General features: G+C 43.8%; 2 protein-coding genes across 5 annotated transcripts in view; both read right to left on the bottom strand.

Annotated features, from left to right (window-relative positions):
• Positions 1-796, bottom strand: part of Ptpn9 (protein tyrosine phosphatase non-receptor type 9) — a 70,741-nt gene extending 69,945 nt beyond the window's left edge. Inside the window, exon 1 of the mRNA XM_005069579.4 lies at positions 46-796. Coding sequence (XP_005069636.1) covers positions 46-108 — 63 coding nt within the window. The 5' untranslated portion in view covers positions 109-796. The remainder of the gene's footprint in view (positions 1-45) is intronic.
• Positions 797-9,261: 8,465 nt separating this feature from the next.
• Positions 9,262-17,930, bottom strand: part of Snupn (snurportin 1) — a 29,230-nt gene continuing 20,561 nt past the window's right edge. For 3 of the 4 annotated variants that reach the window (XM_005069578.4, XM_013112787.3, XM_040730062.1), the window contains 4 exons: positions 17,571-17,668; positions 13,458-13,535; positions 11,599-11,679; positions 9,262-9,814 (listed from right to left, as the gene is read on the bottom strand). In XM_005069578.4, the coding sequence (XP_005069635.1) occupies positions 9,503-9,814; positions 11,599-11,679; positions 13,458-13,535; positions 17,571-17,668 (569 nt within the window). In that variant the 3' untranslated portion in view covers positions 9,262-9,502. The remainder of the gene's footprint in view (positions 9,815-11,598; positions 11,680-13,457; positions 13,536-17,570; positions 17,669-17,930) is intronic. The other variant, XM_040730061.1, reaches the window with a different exon arrangement.

Here is a 17,930-nt window from a genome sequence, read left to right as displayed (position 1 = left end):
AGGCCTCGGAGGCTCGGACACACCCACCGCAGGGGCCGCGCTTACCTGCTCCTCCTCGGGGGTCAGCTCCGGCGCCATGTCCGGCCGGGGCGCGGTCGCCGGCTCCATCCCGCCGCCGCCGCCGCCGCCGCCGCCGCCGGGGAGGACAGGACTGGTGTGCGAGCGCCGGCGCCCGCCGCACTGGAACTCGGCGTCTGCGGCCCGGTGCTCAGCAGCTCTCGGCCGGCTCACGCATGGTGAGACCGGCGCGGCCCGGCGCCCGCGGCGGCTGCCAACGCCGCTCCTGCTGGCCGCGGAGACCCGGCCGCTGCTCCCCGCGGGGAGGAAATGCCTCTTATTTTCTTCACTGCTTCCCTCACACCACCCCTCCTCTCCAGAGGAGGGAAAAGTGCAGGCGAGGAACCAGCAGCGGCTCGGTAGCTTTTTTTTTTTTTTTAATAAGGAAATACGAGACCGACAACTTTTAGAGCCGCCCGCGAAGGCTCCGGGCGGTGATTTCACAAGGCCGCCGGCCTCCCGAGCGCCTTGACTCCCGGCAAAGCTCGCACCGCCCAGCCGGGCGTGCTCCGGGATGCGGGCCCTGCGACCTGCGCGGCGGCCTCGCGGCCCAGTTCCTCAAAAGCCGCCGCGGCGGCGAGACGGAGGGCGGGCGCGAGCGAGCGAGGAAAAGGCGTCCCCCTCCCGGCTCAGGGCCAGCGCTGCGGCCTGCGCCGCGTCCGCCCGAGCCCCCCGCGGCTCCATTGAGAAACTGAGCATCTCATTCACAAACAGGCGCCGGGGAGGGCCGGGCGGAACGGGGACGCCGTCCGAGAGGGGGAGACAGAGAGAAGCTGGGAGGAGGGGAGGCCGGGCGGAGTGGCGGGGGAGGGGCTGCAGGCAACTGGAGGCGACTCCCCTAGGGGAAGGAGAGGAAGACCCCGACTGAGAGTTCAAAGAACCCAGAATTTTGGGATGACGGGCGCCCTTCCCGGCCTTCACAGGCCGCTACCACTTAATCCGTGAGGAACCCGCATTCTTAGGGTCCTAAAGGTTGTCTACGAGGTCCGAGAAGTTCCGATGCCAGGGATGTAACAGATAAGCAAGGCCCACATTTCTTTGCTCAGTGTTATCCTGTATTCCAGCATCATTGTAGCTAATTTTAATCACGTACAAGAAAAAGACACCCTATGTCAGAATTCATTCAGAAACTCCACAGCCTTTTTGACTTTACTCTGGGGCAAGCGCAGCAGTGTTTGGGCCTCTCGGGATAGGGTCAAGGCTAAGGGAGGGCTGGGCCTGCTGTGATTTTTCATCACTTTGATTTTAGACCAAGTATTCCAGAAGGATCTCAACAAACCAGAGTGCCACAGCTAGTCCCCCCGGACTGACGCCCAGAAAGAACCAGGGGAAGTATCTTGAGAAAAAGTGCTGTCGGTTTTGATGCTCATCTTGGAGAACTATTTAAAAACAAGATGGGCCGGGCGTTGGTGGCGCACGCCTTTAATCCCAGCACGCGGGAGGCAGAGGCAGGCGGATCTCTGTGAGTTCGAGACCAGCCTGGACTACCAAGCGAGTTCCAGGACAGCCTCCAAAGCCACAGAGAAACCCTGTCTCGAAAAAAAAAAAAAAAAAAAAAACCAGGATGGAGTCTGGTCACCCTCAGGCTTGTTTTGACTTTTTTTTTTTTTTTTTGGTTTTTCAAGACACAGTATCTATGTGGCTTTAGAGGCTGTAGACCAGGTTGGTCTCGAACTCACAGAGATCTGCCTGTCTCTGCCTCCGGAGTTCTGGGATTAAAGGCATGCGCCACCAACGCCCAGCTAGTTTTGACCTTTTCCGTTCAAGTGATCCAGGAAACTGGGACTCCAGCACTTGACCCTGCAACAACTGTAGGGCTTGAAAAATAATGCTCGACCTATTTGTTTTGTTTTTGTTTTTTGTTTTTCGAGACAGGGCTTCTCTGTAGCTTTTGGAGGCTATCCTGGAACTTGCCCTGTAGACCAGGCTGGCCTCAAACTCAGAGATCAGCCTGCCTGTGCTGGGATTAAAGGCATGTACCACCACCACCCAGCTAGTTTGTTTTTTGAGACAGGGTTTCTGTGTGTATCGCTTGCTAACTTAGAATGTAGAACTCCACCAAACTGGATTCAAACTCACAGAGATCCACCTTCCTTCTGAGTGCTAGCTCAAGGTGTGTGCCAGCAACCTGACCTTAAATTTGAAAATTTTTTGTCTTACAATATATTCTTAACCTCATTTTTGCACTGGTGTAGTAGCAGCTCCAGGTTACCTTTGCTAAGATTTTTGCTTGCTTGCTTGCTTGTTTTTGAGAAATGACCTCTCTGCATAGCCCTATCTTACGTAGTCCTGGCTGTTCTGGAACTGGCTATATAGATCAGGCTGGCCGGGAATTCACAGAGATCTACATCTTAAGAGATAAGATTAAAAGCATGCCCATCCCTCCTGGCCCCTTCAAATAGGTTAGTCAGCCTTCTGCCACCAGGAAGATGGACTCTAGGTTGGACTGAGGAATCCAATCAAAAGCTGGTTTCAGTTCTGTAACTGGAAGACAGCCTGTGTAACAAGTGTATTTACACGCCAGTTTGTTGTTTAATATTTTAACTGAGCAAACCTGTTACATTTGTTTAAGCTGTATTTGTTAAACAATGTAAGGATGTGTGTTTAATTATGTAAAGATATGTTGTATCTGTTTCACCTTGCCTGCCTAAAGCACATAATTGGTCTAATTAAGAGCTGACTGACCAATAGCTAGGCAGAGAAAGGATAGGCAGGGCTAGCAAGCATAGAGAATAAATAGGAGAGGAAGAAAAACAGGAAGAAAGGAGAGAATGAGGGAGATGCCTGGTGCTCTTAGAAGCAAGGCAGCCACTAGCCAGACGTACAGAAGCAATTAAAGTAAAATATACAGAAGTAAGAGAGATAATAAGCCCCAAAGCAAAAGCTAGATAAAGAGAAACATATCAATTTAAGTTAAAAGAGCTAGACAGAAACATGCCTAAACTAGAAGCATTCAAAACTAGTAAATCTCTGTGTCATGCTGTGGGAGCTGGTTGGTGGTGCAAAAGGAAAAGCCTGATACACTAGGCACTACAGTATGCACTGGGATAAAACAAAACAGTACAATATCATGGAAGATGTAACATGAAGTAAAAAATGAAAACTGGGGCTGGATTGATGATAGGTCAGAGGTTGAGAATACTGCTGGTGCTGGGCCGTGGTGGCACATGCCTTTAATCCCAGCACTCCTGAGGCAGAGGCAGCATGATCCCTGTGAGTTCAGGCTAGCCTGGTCTACAACTAGTTCCTGGACAAGAAACCCTGCCTCAACAAAACAAAACAAAAATGCATTGGCTGACCTTAAGACCTGGGTTTAATTCCTAATACCAACAAGGCAGCTGAAAACATTAGGTAACTCCAGTCCCAAGGGATCCAACACCCTCTTCTGGCCTCTGAGGGAGTATGTGATGAATAGACATACATGCAGGACAAGACACCCATATACACATAAAAAATAAAGATAAAACTTGTAAAAAAAATTCAGGACTTCAAATAGTATGCATAACATACTATCTTTTATATAAAGAAAAAAGTATAAGCTCATTTATACATAGAAAAGCTTTGGAAGAATACACGAATGTAACTGGTTTTCTCTTCAGAGAGAAACTAGGAATCTTGGGAAGTACAACTGAAAGGAAGACATTAATATGCAACTTGCTTACCTTTTTTAATTAAGGTACAATATACACAAATAGAAAGTGAAAATGCAAATATACAGCCATGTGAGTTTTTATAAACTGAATAGTAATAAAGCCAACAAATCAAGAAATAGAACTTGAGGCCTAGCAGTGGTGGCACACTAATCCAAACACTCTGGAGGCAAAGGCAGGCAGATCTCTGAGTTAAAGGCCAGCCTGGTCTACAGAGGGAGTTCCAGGACAACCAGGGGTACAAACCCTGCTATAAAAATGGAAGGAAGGACTGGAGAGATGGCTCAGTGGTTAAGAGCACTGACTGGCTGCTTTTCCAGAGGTCCTGAGTTCAATTCCCAGCAACTACATGGTGGCTCACAACCATCTGTAATGAGATCTGGTGCCCTCTTCTGGTATGGATGAAAAAAAAAGCATTCATATATATAAAATAATAAAGAAATAAATATTTTGCCGGGCGTTGGTGGCGCACGCCTTTAATCCCAGCACGCGGGAGGCAGAGGCAAGCGGATCTCTGTGAGTTCGAGACCAGCCTGGACTACCAAGCGAGTTCCAGGACAGCCTCCAAAGCCACAGAGAAACCCTGTCTCGAAAAACCAAAAAAAAAAAAAAAAAAAAAAAAAAAAATGGAAGGAAGGAAGGAAACTTGGAGCTGGAGAGGGTGAGTCACCAGTTAAGAGCACTTGCTGCTCTTCCAGAGAAGTCAAATTTGGTTCCCAAAACCCTTATCAGGCAGCTCACAACTGTCCATAATTCCAGCTCCAGGATATGCAACACCCTCTTCTGGCCTCTTCAGGTACCTGTGAATATATCTGCAGACATACACATAAAATAATAAAAATAAATCTTAAACCAAGCAGTAGTGAGGGTGTTGGTACACACCTTTAATCCCAGAACGAGGCACACAGAGGCAGACTACAGAGTTCCAGAACAGCCAGGACTACACAGAGAAACCCTGTCTCAGAAAACAAACTAATTAAATAAATAAATAAAATCTTTTAAAAAAAAAACACTCCTATTTTGTTCGGTTGGTTGTTTTTCTGTGTTCCGAGGACAGGGTTTCTCTGTGGGACAGTCCTGGAACTTGTTTTGTAGATCAGGCTGGCCTTGAACTCACTGAGATCCACCTGTTTTAAAGTGACTGTCTTGGCTCTAACAGTATAACTTCACTAATGTATGTTTAAAGAGTCATTTAGCCAGGGTAATGGTGGTACACACCTTTAATCTCGGCAGTCAGGAGGCAGAGAGAGGCAGGTGATCTCTGTTAATTTGAGTCCATCCAGGTCTATACAACCTAGGTCAGCCAAGGTTACATAGTGAAACCCTGTCTCCAAAACTAAATAAAACAAAACAGTCATTTATACAAATACATGCTTTCTACCTAATAAGGAAAAGGCTCTAGAACTAAGTTGAGGAGTTAGGAGGCAACAATGGAGCAAAGCAGTGAGAAATTACAGAACACAAGAGAGGTAACCAAGACTACAGATTGATCGAGGCCCCTGCTCCTGTGTGCCAATGTGAGATGAAGAAATAACCCTTCCCTGCTTCCAGAATGTGTAGCTGGAACTTTGAGCTCACTCTGAGATAGTGAAGAGTCAGGTAAAAAGCAAACTATTGTACTAAAACAGATTAAACACAAAATTTAATGATTTGGTCCTTTGGCCCTCCAGCCCAATGTTCTGCAAGTCTAACTGAGTATGACATGTTTCATTGGCAAACCACTATGGGCTCTGATAACAGTCCCAATCCAGGTGATGCTTTTGTTTTTAGTGATTTATTATCCTACAGATTCCTCCTAAGAATTTATCATCTAAATATTAACAGTAATGGTAGCATGTATAATATTATTAGTCGGAATGGTGTTCTGCTTTAACTATTTCTAAAGCTTTTCTTTTTTTCCTTTTGGCTTTTTGAGACAGGGTTTCTCTGTGTAGCCTGGCTATCCTGACTCTGTAGACCAGATCAACCTGCCTCTGTCTCTTGAGTGCTGGGATTAAAGGTGCCCCACCATGCCTGGCTCTAAAGTTCTTTTGGTTGTTAATTTCTATTTTATTTTATTTTATTTTATTTTATTTTATTTTATGTACATTGGTGTTTTGCCATAGGTGTCAGGTACCCTGGAACTGGAGTTAAAGACATTTGTGAGCTGCTATGTGGGTGCTGGGAATTGAACTAGTGCTTTTTTTTTTTTTTTTTTTTTTTTTTGGTTTTTCAAAACAGGATTTCTTTGTATTGCTTTGGAGGCTGTCCTGGAACTCACTCTGTAGACCAGGATGGCCTTGAACTCACAGAGATCCACCTGCCTATGACTCCTAAGTGTTGGGATCGAAGGTGTGTGTCACCAAACCTGGTCCAAACTGCAGTCTTGAACTAACAAAATCAAGTATGGTATAGCTATCCTGCTCAGACAGATCTTAGACTACAGAATAGATTAAAGACCAAAGACTGGGAGCAACATAGTAACCCTCAATTGACTTAGTAATAAATCATACTGTACATACACTGGAATAAGTTGACATTAGCTGTATACTTACCATATTTCCCTTAGACACTGTCCTAAATTATTTTGTATGTTGTCATAGTATGCAACTGAGATCAGCATTCAGAAGGCAGAGGCAGGCAGAATTCTGAGTTCAAGACCAGTCTGGTCTACATCATGAGTTGTAGGCCAATGAGGGCTACATAGAGAGATCCTGTTTCAAGAAAAACAAAAACTGCCTGGCAGTAGTAGTGGTGTATGCCTTTAACCTCAGCACTCTGGAGGAGACAGAGGTTGGATCTCTGTGAGTTTCAGGCCTGGTCTACATAGTGAGGTCCAGGACAGCGAGGACTACTACAAACAGAGAAACCCTGTTTCAAAAAGAAAACAACAACAAAAAACAAAAAGCAACAACAACAACAACAAAAGAAACACAAAACAACCTAAAATTAAAATAAATAATTTTTATTCATCTAATCTCACCATAAACACTAAAAGAAAGGCAAAATCACAAATTTCACCTTATAAAAGATGTATATGGTTGAATGTGTGTATATACATATAGCAACACACACATATATATATGTAGAAGAACCATATTACCAATATAGACCCTCCTATCTAAACCATAAAAATGGAAACCTACTGAGGAAGATGCCCAGCATTGACCTTTGGCTTCCAGATGCATGCATATGCACACACACAAAAACATCACCAGTGCCAAACATGTTGGTGCACATCTGTAGACCCGTCCAACACAAGAAGACCTCAAGTTTGAGTCTCATACCCCGGCAAAAGGAGGAGGGTGGGGAAGAGAGGCTGGTTATGTATGTCAGTTGGTAGAGTGCTTGCCTGGCATGCACAGTGGCCCAGAGTTAGATTTTGGTCCCCAGCACTTGTAGCAGATTCAGGAGCAGAGGCAGGAGTATCAAAAATGCAAGGTTGAAACTGACATGGTCTCCTTTTTCCTTTTTCTTTTTTTGTTTTTCAAAACAGAGTGTTTGTGTAGCCTTGCCTCTGCTGGAACTCACTCTGTAGACTAGGCTGGCCTCCAACTCTCAGAGATCCTCTTGCCTCTGCCTCCCAAGTGCTGGGATAAAAGGTGTACCACCACCAGGCTGAAATTCTAGGTTTTTATTTTCTTTTCAGCCAGGTGTTGGTGGTGCCTTTAATCCCAGCACTGGGGAGGCAGAGGCAGGCGGATCTCTATGGGTTCGAGACCAGCCTGGTCTATACAGCAAGTGCCAGGACAGCCTCCAAAACAATACAGAGAAACCCTGTCTTCAAAAAAAAACAAAAACAAAAAAAAAAAACTTTCAAGATTTTATTTTTATGTACATTGGTATTTTGCCTGAATGTACTTCAGAGTGTACACTGGAATTTGAACTGCAGACTGTTGTGAGCTGCCATGTGGGTGCTGGGAATTGAACCCCGGTTCTTTGGAAGAGCAGCCAGTGCTCTGAACAGCATGCTGAGCCATCTCTCCAGCCCAAATTGTACAATTCCCCAATTGATAAAGATGGCTGCTCAAAGAAAACTGAGGAATTCAGAAAACTATCCAACAAGTGAGGGAGGGTGGCAAAGCTGAGACTTAAAAATGAAAATTCAAGGCTTTGCTTGGGCTGAAAGGTTAGTTCAAGGTCAGCCTGCAAAAATGTTCCTTAATGCCGGGCATTGGTGATGCATGCCTTTGATCCCAACACTTGGGAGGCAGAGGCAGATGGATCTCTGTGAGTTTGAGGCCAGCCTGGTCTCCAGAGCAAGTTCCAGGATAGCCTCAAAAACAATACAGAGAAACCCTGTCTCGAAAAACCAAAAAAAAAAAAAAAAAAAGTTCCTTAACATAAGGAACAGTACTATATTTATATAGCAAATCTGACCTAAATACAGAACGAGTGTATATAGGCAAATGCCTAAATCTGTAGTCAGTGGGCTTTGTCACTAGGTAAGAGGAAAAGCAGAGTTTCTTCCTGTCTGATTAGAGAGCAGATGCCTCTCTGAGTTCCACTGGATGTGCTGAACTGTGTAACCAGGCTCTGCCTAACCACTGCTTCTGAACAGAGCCACCACATCTGTTCTCAGAACTAATTAACTCAAGGGGAGTTAAGTCATGATCTGACCTGGATTCATTGAAAGGGGACATTTTCTGTTGAAGAGAATGGTGATGTCAGTTTGTCCAGTAAGAGGAGTCCTAACAATGTGGAAAGCAGAGTGGGCTGCAGATTGAGGCCAAAGGATCTGGAATATGCTTTCTGAACAGAGTAAAACTAACTGGTTAATTCTAAACACTTCTACTTTCCTTGCTGATGAGGAATTTTGCCCCAGGGCCTTTTCTTAACTCCTTTTCACTAGGAGAAAAATCTCTTAAGTCCCCTAGGCCTTCCAGCCTCCTCTCCCTAACTCTCCATTCCTATTTTGTACTTGAGCTATGCTGGACCTACTTGATTCCAGACCAAGTCCCACCCTGCTCTAGAGGAGTGCTGCTACATAACATCTAACTCTTTGAGGACCTACTTTCTTCCTGGTCTGCAGAGTACTCTAGGTTCCTCCCCAGAGCCTTAGCCCAGCTCCATCCTCCTCTGTGAAATATCCTGCTCTTCCTTTGGCCCTAAGCTCTAGATAATTTTCTGCACTACAGCAATCATTTCACCATGCTCTACATACTATGGAGTTTATTTTCTCACTGGATGGCACACCCCTCAAGGTCTTGTCCACCTCTATGACACACATCTCAGAGGCATAGCATGAGGTTTATCTCCTGATAGGGGCTCTAACATTTCTTAAAGTAAATGAACCCTATTAGCATTTTATCTCTGGGAAGGTCTAAACCGTAGAAAATCACACTTGTTTTCTCAGAAGAAGGAACACATTCAAATACCAAGAATTGCAGTTCCTGGTAAGACCTTTCAGAAAATGGCATTACCAACAGCAGCAACTGGAAACTCAGCAGAATGTTTGAGTGCTAAAAAGGGTGAAAAGGCCCAAGATTTGAACAGCCATGCCATAAATATCCTAGGGAGGAAGGGGAAGGTGGAGGAAATATTTAAGTCTTAATAATCACAAGCAAGCTTTTTCTTAAGAATTGCATATATTTACATTGTGGACCTGGGATATACATACCACAGCAAAGAGATAATCAAATCTATCTGGATTCCAACTCTACCCAATAGGGACCCATACCCCAAGTCCGAGCCAACATCCCATACAGGGGCCAAGCTGTTTCTAGTGGGGTGTGTTTGGAAAGTGCACTCTGAAATAAGGTCTCCTATTGCTATCCCCACTGTCCTCTTCCCCAGTCTTTTGTGGGCTGTCCTCTTTAGTTGTCCATGAGGTTCCCAGGGCTGTGGGGGGCACTCTTCAACTTGGGAGTAGACAGGTGCTCCAGTTCATAGTGTCCATTCTCAGAAGCCTTGTGTGTGAGTTTATCCTTCATGTCCTCCTGGCTCCTCTTGTGCTCAATAATCTGTTGGAGCTGGTGACCAGCATATTCTGGCTTGGTGGTCAGTGGACCAGCTGGCACTGCTACACCTAGAATATCTGACACCATGTAGGGGCGCAGCCAGCCCACTAAGGGAGTACTCCCAGGGCTATAGTGTGTCTGTTTATGGTAGAAGAGAAGTCCATCTACCTATAGAAGGAAAAATCAAGAATGATAATGACTGTGGGCCACATATTTTCAAGATAGCTACACAGAGGACGCTCTTGTGGGTCCTCTGTTTGGGTAAACAAGGTTTCTCTATTATACAGCCCATCTATCCTGATGTACAGGCCAGGCTGGCCTTGAATTCATAGAGATCCACCAGCATCTGCCTTCTAAGTGATGGGGATTAAAGGAGTGTGCCACCATGCCCAGCCAATTTTTCTTTTTTTATTCTAAGTCACTGCCAGAGGAAAAAGCTCCTTGCTTCCCATATAAATACCGTGCACTAACCAATTGCACCACTGGAGCTCCAGTAATTTATTTTATTTTGTTTTTGTTTTTTTGTTTTTCGAGACAGGGTGTGTGTCTTTGGAGGCTGTCCTGGAACTAGCTCTTGTAGACCAGGCTGGCCTCAAACTCACAGAGATCCACCTGCTCCTGCCTCCCAGGTGCTGGAACTAAAGGTGTGAGCCACCACCACCTGGCCTCCTTGCTTCTCATATGCAGGTTCTTAAAGAAAGGTCTGGGGCTGGAGATGACAGTAGATACCTATAACCCCAGGACTTTGCAGGATGAAGCAGGAAAGATCTCAAGAGCAGCCAGACTGAGTTATATAATGAAACCTTGTCCAAAAGAAGGGGGAGGAGATCTAGTAATAAAAACATTTTTTTAAAAAAGTTTGATTTGCAGAAAGCTTTTCTATCCACTGTTTTACTTTCTTACCCTCCCCCCATCCCCGTCCCCATCCCCAGGGCATTTGAGAGAGGGGGGTTTCTCCACATGGAAATTTTTAGACACCTCTGTGAATATGAAAAGTCTGAAGCAGGGATTCAACCTGAGTCCATGTTTCATGTCTTCTGTCCCTAAGTTGTGAGCACTTTCTACCACCAGAAAGTCTCAATAGTAAGCTGAGCTCTCACATGGGATGAAGGCAAGAGATCCAGGTAGCCCCACTGAGGCACTAGACTAAGCTTGGAGCAGTCCTGTTCAGAGGCCCTGCTGCCCAAGCTACTGTGACTGCCTAAACCTCCTCCTAGACTGTCTGGAGCCATATTCTGGGAAACTCAGTTTTTCTAAATGGGAAAACCTCCTACAGCCCCACACTTTTCTCTTCCGTGATCCAGTGACTCACTCTTAAAAAGCATTTCTTGCCACTGGGATATAAGAGTTATAAATAAAGATAGTGTTCTCACCACCTTCTTAATTGACTCCCAGAAATGAAGCAACTTAGTCTTTGCCATTGCCTTATCCAGGAAGCTGTTATCTTTTACAAAATTAAATATACTTCAAGAAAAAACTTGACAGTGACTAGGCAGAAATTTAAAAGAGATGATGGGTAAGCCAAGAGAGACTATGCAGGCTCTGAAGATGATAAAAGAGTATCCCAGACTTGGGAGTTCCTGGGGACAGGAGATTTTCAGTACTAACACATGACAAGTATGAGCAAAGTAAATGAGTTGGCCCTACCACCATGCCACTGATTAGTAAACACTGTTATCCCAGGAACCATCTGTGCTTTGACCATCTGTTGGGGTCAGTCAACCAACGTATGCCCGAATGCCTTTACAACCAGCCACGGCAGTCAAACAAGGCACACAATGATGGCCTAGGATGGCAGGATTCTTTCTTGGCTCTTCTCTAGGTCTGTTTCCCAGAGGTGCTAGGGGCCTATTCAGTTTTGATGCTTAGACACAGAAAAATCAGATTTCATGTACCCCCAGTCTTTCTGTATCCTACAATCATGTCAGAACAATAGACAATGGTTTCATTACCTCAAAAGGAAAATCCATAGACAGCACCTTACACAGGCTCTCAGGGGTACACGGGAAATTCTTTAACCCCACAAATTTAAACTGAAATGTAAATGAGAACAAAGAATTAGTACATGTTTCAGATGATACTGGCTCTTTGATTGAAGAGCTTTACCAAATAAGTTTTCCTTTCCAGCACTCAGGAAGCTGAGGCAAGAAAATCACTGTGAGTTTCGAGTTTCAAGGTCAATTTAAGCTATCAACCCAATCTTTAAAAATGGGGGGAGGGTGCCTGGCGGTGGTGGCGCACACCTTGAATCCCAGCACTCCTGAGGCAGACACAGATCTCTGTGAGTTTGAGACCAGCCTGGTCTACAAGAGCTAATTCCAGGACAGACTCTAAAGACACAGAGAAACTCTGTCTCGAAAAACAAAACAAAACAAAACAAAAAAAGGGGGGGGGACAAAGAAAAAAGCTTTTCTTCCCAAGAAAAGTTTTGTCACACAACAGGGGTACAGCTTAGTGGTAGAATGCTGGCTGAGCATGCATGAGGCCCTGGTTCAATTACTCATGCCCCCCCCACAGCATGTTATAGTAAGCATCATTTACTAAATGCTTTACCAGAAGGGTTAAGCTATGAGGAGTTGCATATATATATACACACACACAAAGTGTGTGTGTGTGTATAATTTTGTTCTTACAACTCTTGACAGACAGTATCCTTTTTTGGAGATGGGATCTCACTCTATAACTATATTGTCCAGGCTAATGTCAAAAATGAGCTCCTCCTTCCTAAGCCTCCTGTGTGCTAGGACTACAAGTATGTACTACCTCTCCTGGCTTATTAGTGCCATTTGCAGATTAAAAAACCTAAAGCAAGTGAGGCTATTATCCTAATAATTATAATTATTATTTTTAATGGTGCTAGGGATGAACTTAGGTCTTTACACATTCTAAACAAGTTCTATAAACTGAGTCACGCCTCCAGCCCTTACACTAGTTTTAAACTCACAAACAGAATTCAGATGTGGATATCCATGAAACTCAGTCTTACCATTTTACTATTATAAGTTGCCTTGAAAGATAAACTCATTCATCAAGAGTAGTAAGCTCTAGGGCTAGAGGAATGGCTCAGTGTTTAAGAGCACTGGCTGCTTTTCCAGAGGATCTGGCTTTGATTCCTAGGAGCCACATGGTGGTCCCAATCCCTTTGAGAAGATCCGATACCTTCTTCTCAACTTGGTGGGCACCACACAGTGCAGACATATAGGTAGGCAAAACATATATACACACAAAATTATAAAATAGTTTTCGGCCAGGTATGATGGCACACACACCTTTAGTCCCAGCACTCAGGAGTCAGAGGCAGGCAGATCTCTGTGAGTTTGAGACTGGCCTGGTTTATAAGATAGCCAGGACTATGTATAGAAACTCTGTTTAAAAAGAGAAAGGGGCTAGAGAAATAGCTCAGTGGTTGGGAGCATTGGCTGCTGTTCAGAGGACCTAGGTTCAATTCCCAGCAGCCACATGGCAGCTCACAACTGTCTGTAACTGCAGTTCCAGGGGTCCAACACCCTCCAAAGACATGCAGGTCAAACACCAATCCTTATAAAAAATAAATGAATGAATTTTTTTTTTAAAAAGAGAAAGGGAAGGAAGGGAAGGAGGGAGGAAAGAAAAGAAGAAAATGAGGAACAAGTACAGGGAATTGGGGCTCATGCTTGTAATCCCAACACTTGGGAAGCTGAGGGAGGAAGATCCAGAGTCTAAGGTCATAGCTACAGAGCCAGTTCAAGGCTAGCTTGGGCCATATGAAACCTTGTCTCAAAACTAAACAACAATAATAAAAAGAACTCTGTACTCCTAACAACAGCCTTACAGGATTAATCTTGGTTTTCTCTCCAAGTCCTTCTTCTTCTGGTAACTTTGAGTGCATCCAGTAGAATCGGAAATCGGTCTGCCAAAGAGAAGGTTGAAAAAACAAAGTTCATCTCAAACCCTTTATTTTTTTGTTTTGTTTTTTTTTTTGGTTTTATAAGACAGGGTTTCTCTGTATTGTTTTGGAGGCTGTCTGTCCAGCCTGGCCTCGTCCAGCCTGGCCTCGAACTCACAGAGATCCGCCTGCCTCTGCCTCCCTAGTGCTGGGATTAAAGGTGTGCGCCACCACCGCCCGGCTCATCTCAAACTCTTATATGAATGAAACACTTCATTCTAATAGCCATGTGCCTCATATAGACCTAAGCCCTGCTGGTGCTATCCCTATTTCCATTTAGAACCATAAATTTATCAAAATTTTCAAGATTTTGCCAGGCAGTGGTGGTGCACGCCTTTAATCCCAGCACTCCTGAGGCATGCACAGTCAGATCTCTGTGAGTTCGAGGCCAGCCTGCTCTATAAGAGCTAGTTCCAGGACAGCCTCCAAAGCTACAGAGAAACCCTGTCTCGAAAAACTAAAAAAAAATAACAAAAAAAGATATTTTTTCAAGATTTTACCAGTGTATGGGGTGTATTTCAGACGGCAACATAGACCAGTGACTAAAGGTGCTTGCCATGCAAATTTGCAACCTGAATTTGATCTTTACAACCCACACTTGGAAGATGAAAACCTTCATCCATCCATCCATTCTTTGACTTCCATGTACTTGCTTTTACATCATACACACACAATAATGATAAAATTCTAAAATATATTTTCATTGTTTATATTATACAAAGATTATACTACATAAAAGCATTTTCATACAAGTATAAGTTGTAAGATTTTTTTTCTTTGAAAATTTAGCAAGCTGCCAGTCATAGTGGCTCAAACCTGCACAAATACCAGCATTTAGGAGATAGAGACAGGTTATCCTGACCACATAGTGAAATCAGCCTACGCTATATAATATATGTCTTGATTCCACTGGCGGCTGGGCATGGTAGCTCATACTTGCAATCCCAGCAGCAATCAGAGGTCTGAAGCAGAAGGACCACGAGTTGAAGGTTATCCTGACCTAAACAGCAAGATCTTATATTTATTTTTTATTTAGGCTTGTTGGTGTTTTTTTGGTTTTATTTGTTTGGTTTTGGTTTTGCAATGTAACAGTCTGGAACTCACTCTATAGACCAGGCTAGCCTCGAACTTACAGAAATCTGCCTGCCTCCCGAGTGCTGGGATTCAAGGTGTGCACCACCAATGTTCAGCAGTCTTCAGCCTCTTATATAGGGTGAGCCAGCTTCAAACAATAACAACACAATGTCCACTCATATAAACAGGATCATGCCTATGACTCTAGCATTTGGAAAACTACAGCAGGAAGACCACAAGACTTAGGCTAACCTGGGCTACATAGTTAGTTCTTAGCCATCCTCAGCTACAGAATAAGACGCTGTCTTTAAATAAATAAATATATAAACAAATAGCTGGGCCATGGTGTCACACATCTTTAATCCCAGCACTCAGGAAGCAAAGGCAGGAAGATCTTTGTGAGTTTTAGTCCAGCTTGACCTTACAGAGCAAGGTCCAGGACAGCCATGGCTACACAAGAGAAACTCTGTCTGGAAAAACAAACAAACAAATAAATAAATAGATGAATGAATGAGTAACTTCAACCACCCTCTAGGAACTATATTACCATCATTGCTATTTTACATGTTAAAGACTCTGAAAACCAGAAAGGAGAAGTCACTTGCCTGAGTGAACAAAGAAAATATTGTGGGATTCCTCCATTTCAAAGCACATTACACTACAGCCCTTGCTTCATTTTAATCTGGCTATTAAATACTACACAGCTGAATCTTTTCCTAAGTGCTTGATTCTCTGAATTATTAATGTACATTTTTCTATGAGATACTCCTTGTTCTTTTACTTTGCTTCTGGAAATTTGAAACAATAAAAGTAATTTATTTTTCTTCTGTGTTTTTGTTGAGACAGGGTTTTGTACAGCTCAGGCTGGCCTCAAACTTGCTATATATCAGAGGGTGGCCTTGAACTTCTGGTCCTCTGGAGGCTACAGGCATGACTAGTTTATGAAGTGCTGGGGCTGAACCCAGAGTTTTGTGTATACTAGGTAAGCGTTCTACCAACTGAGCTGAGTTGCATCCTCATTTCCTTGATTAGTTTGTTTTATTGAGACAGGAAAGGTCTTGCTATACAGCTCAGGCTGGGCTTGAAATTCATGACATTCATTCAGCTTCAGCCTGTAATAAAGGGACCACAGGCATGAGCTACCATGCTGCACTTGCCTTTTCCTTGTAGTATAACTATATATTATAATATGTATGTGGTTTTAATTACCAAATCTATAAGTTCTGGATATCTTTAAAAAAAAAAAAAAAACTAAAGAGAGGGCTGGGCAGTGGTGGCGCACATCTTTAATCCCAGCACTCAGGAGGCAGAGGCAGGTGGATATCTGTGAGTTCGAGGCCAGCCTGGTCTACAGAGCTAGTTCCAGGACAGCCTCCAAAACAATACAGAGAAACCCTGTCTCGAAAAAAAAAAAATCAATAAAGGAAAAGACCAAAAGCAAATAAAGCAAAAACAAAAACTAAAGGAAAACATGAACCAGAAATGATGAGAAAAATCTATAATTTCAGCCTCTTGAAGAGACTGAGACAAGAGGAGGATCATAGGTTTGTTTTTTCGAGACAGGGTTTCTCTGTGTAGCTTTGGAGGTTGCCCTGGCACTTGCTCTGTAGACCAGGCTGGCCTTGAACTCACAGAGATCCACCTGCCTCTGCCTCCTGAGTGCTGGGATCGATCAAAGGCATGCACCAACCCAAACCAGCTCTACATAATGACTTCATGTCTCAAAAACAAAGCTGCGTGTGGGCTATTTAATGAGTTCCAGGCCACCTAAGACTAGATAGCAAAATTCTATCCCAAATAAATCAAAGCACCACTAGCTGGCATTTCCTGCAACCCACCAGAAAGAAACAGTCTAGCAGGCTATCCCAGTGTGGTGGTACACACTTTTGATCCCAGAACTCAGGAGGCAGAGGCAGGTGCATCTGTGAATTTCAGGCCAGAAGGGCTACAGAGTGAGACCTTGTCTCAAAAAAAAAAAAAAAAAAAAAAAAAAGAAAGAAAGAAAGAAGTCAATAGAACTAGGCACATTGGTTCATGCCTGTAATCTCAAGAAAGAAAGAAAGAAAGAAAGAAAGAAAGAAAGAAAGAAAGAAAGAAAGAAAGAAAGAAAGAAAGAAAGAAAGAAAGAAAGGAAGGAAGGAAGGAAGGAAGGAAGGAAGGAAGGAAGGAAGGAAGAAGTCAATGGAACTAGGCACATTGGTTCGTGCCTATAATCTCTTCCTAGAGAAAGCTTTGAGATTTGATGGGGGCTGGAGAGATGGCTGAGTGGTTAAGAGCGCTTCACTGCCTGCTCTTCCAGAGGTCCTGAGTTCAATTCCCAGCCACCACAAGGTGGCTCACAACAATCTGTAATGAGATCTGGTGCCCTCTTCTGACCTGCACAGATACATGCGGGCAGAACACTGTTATACATAATAAATAAATAAATAAATAAATAAATAAATAAATAAATAAATGAATGAATGAATGAATAAGAGATTTGAGGCTCTGTATCATATCAAGGATGACCTGGCATTTTCAGGGTCAGGATGTGGTGGGTGAAGAAGGGAGGGCACATGAGTTTGTTTGATGGTGTTGTCTGCATAAGATGCCACACTTCTTACCCTTCAATCATCCTTACAACAATCCTCACATTCTCTGGATCGAGGTGAGGGAGTGACCACAGCTGCTAACATAGCTCCAGCCTGCACCTCTGCTGTTTCTTCTTCCTTAAGAAATGCTATTATTTCCCTTAGTTCCTCATACTTATTTTTAAAACTAAGCTAATTCAAACACCTTCAAAGATGCAGGGAGCATTAGATAATGTTCTTGATTACCACATCCTGTATTTACCAAGAAGTTGATCATGTACCAAACCCACATGCTGAACCACCTTCCCAGGAGGAAAGAAGACAGGAAAAACATGAGGAGATTATCACTCCTTACCTGACAGTCATAAACAGGGTGTCCACGCCAGCACATCACATCCAAGACATAGTAGGTCTGGTTCACCTCACTGTAAATGCAGTCCAGAATGGTGTAGTCTACAGATACAAGGAAGAAAGTCAACACAAGGCTCAACTTCCAGCCAGGGTTCTATCCACCGTGATATAAGGAGCTCCATCCTAACAGGCTCAAGTCAACAATCCTCATGGCTTGTGGCAACTGTCAGTACTAAAGATGATAAATTCATCAAGAAGAAAGTTCTACATACCCATTCTAGCTACCTGACATAGCTGAAGGATGCAAGATAGTATGAGAGATCCCACTTTAGTCAGTGGGAAGTCTAAACAAGTTGGGACATTT

Source organism: Mesocricetus auratus, unplaced genomic scaffold (assembly GCF_017639785.1).
Source record: "Mesocricetus auratus isolate SY011 unplaced genomic scaffold, BCM_Maur_2.0 Super-Scaffold_100022, whole genome shotgun sequence".
NCBI lineage: Eukaryota > Metazoa > Chordata > Mammalia > Rodentia > Cricetidae > Mesocricetus > Mesocricetus auratus.
This window is presented reverse-complemented; position numbering and strand designations above follow the sequence as displayed.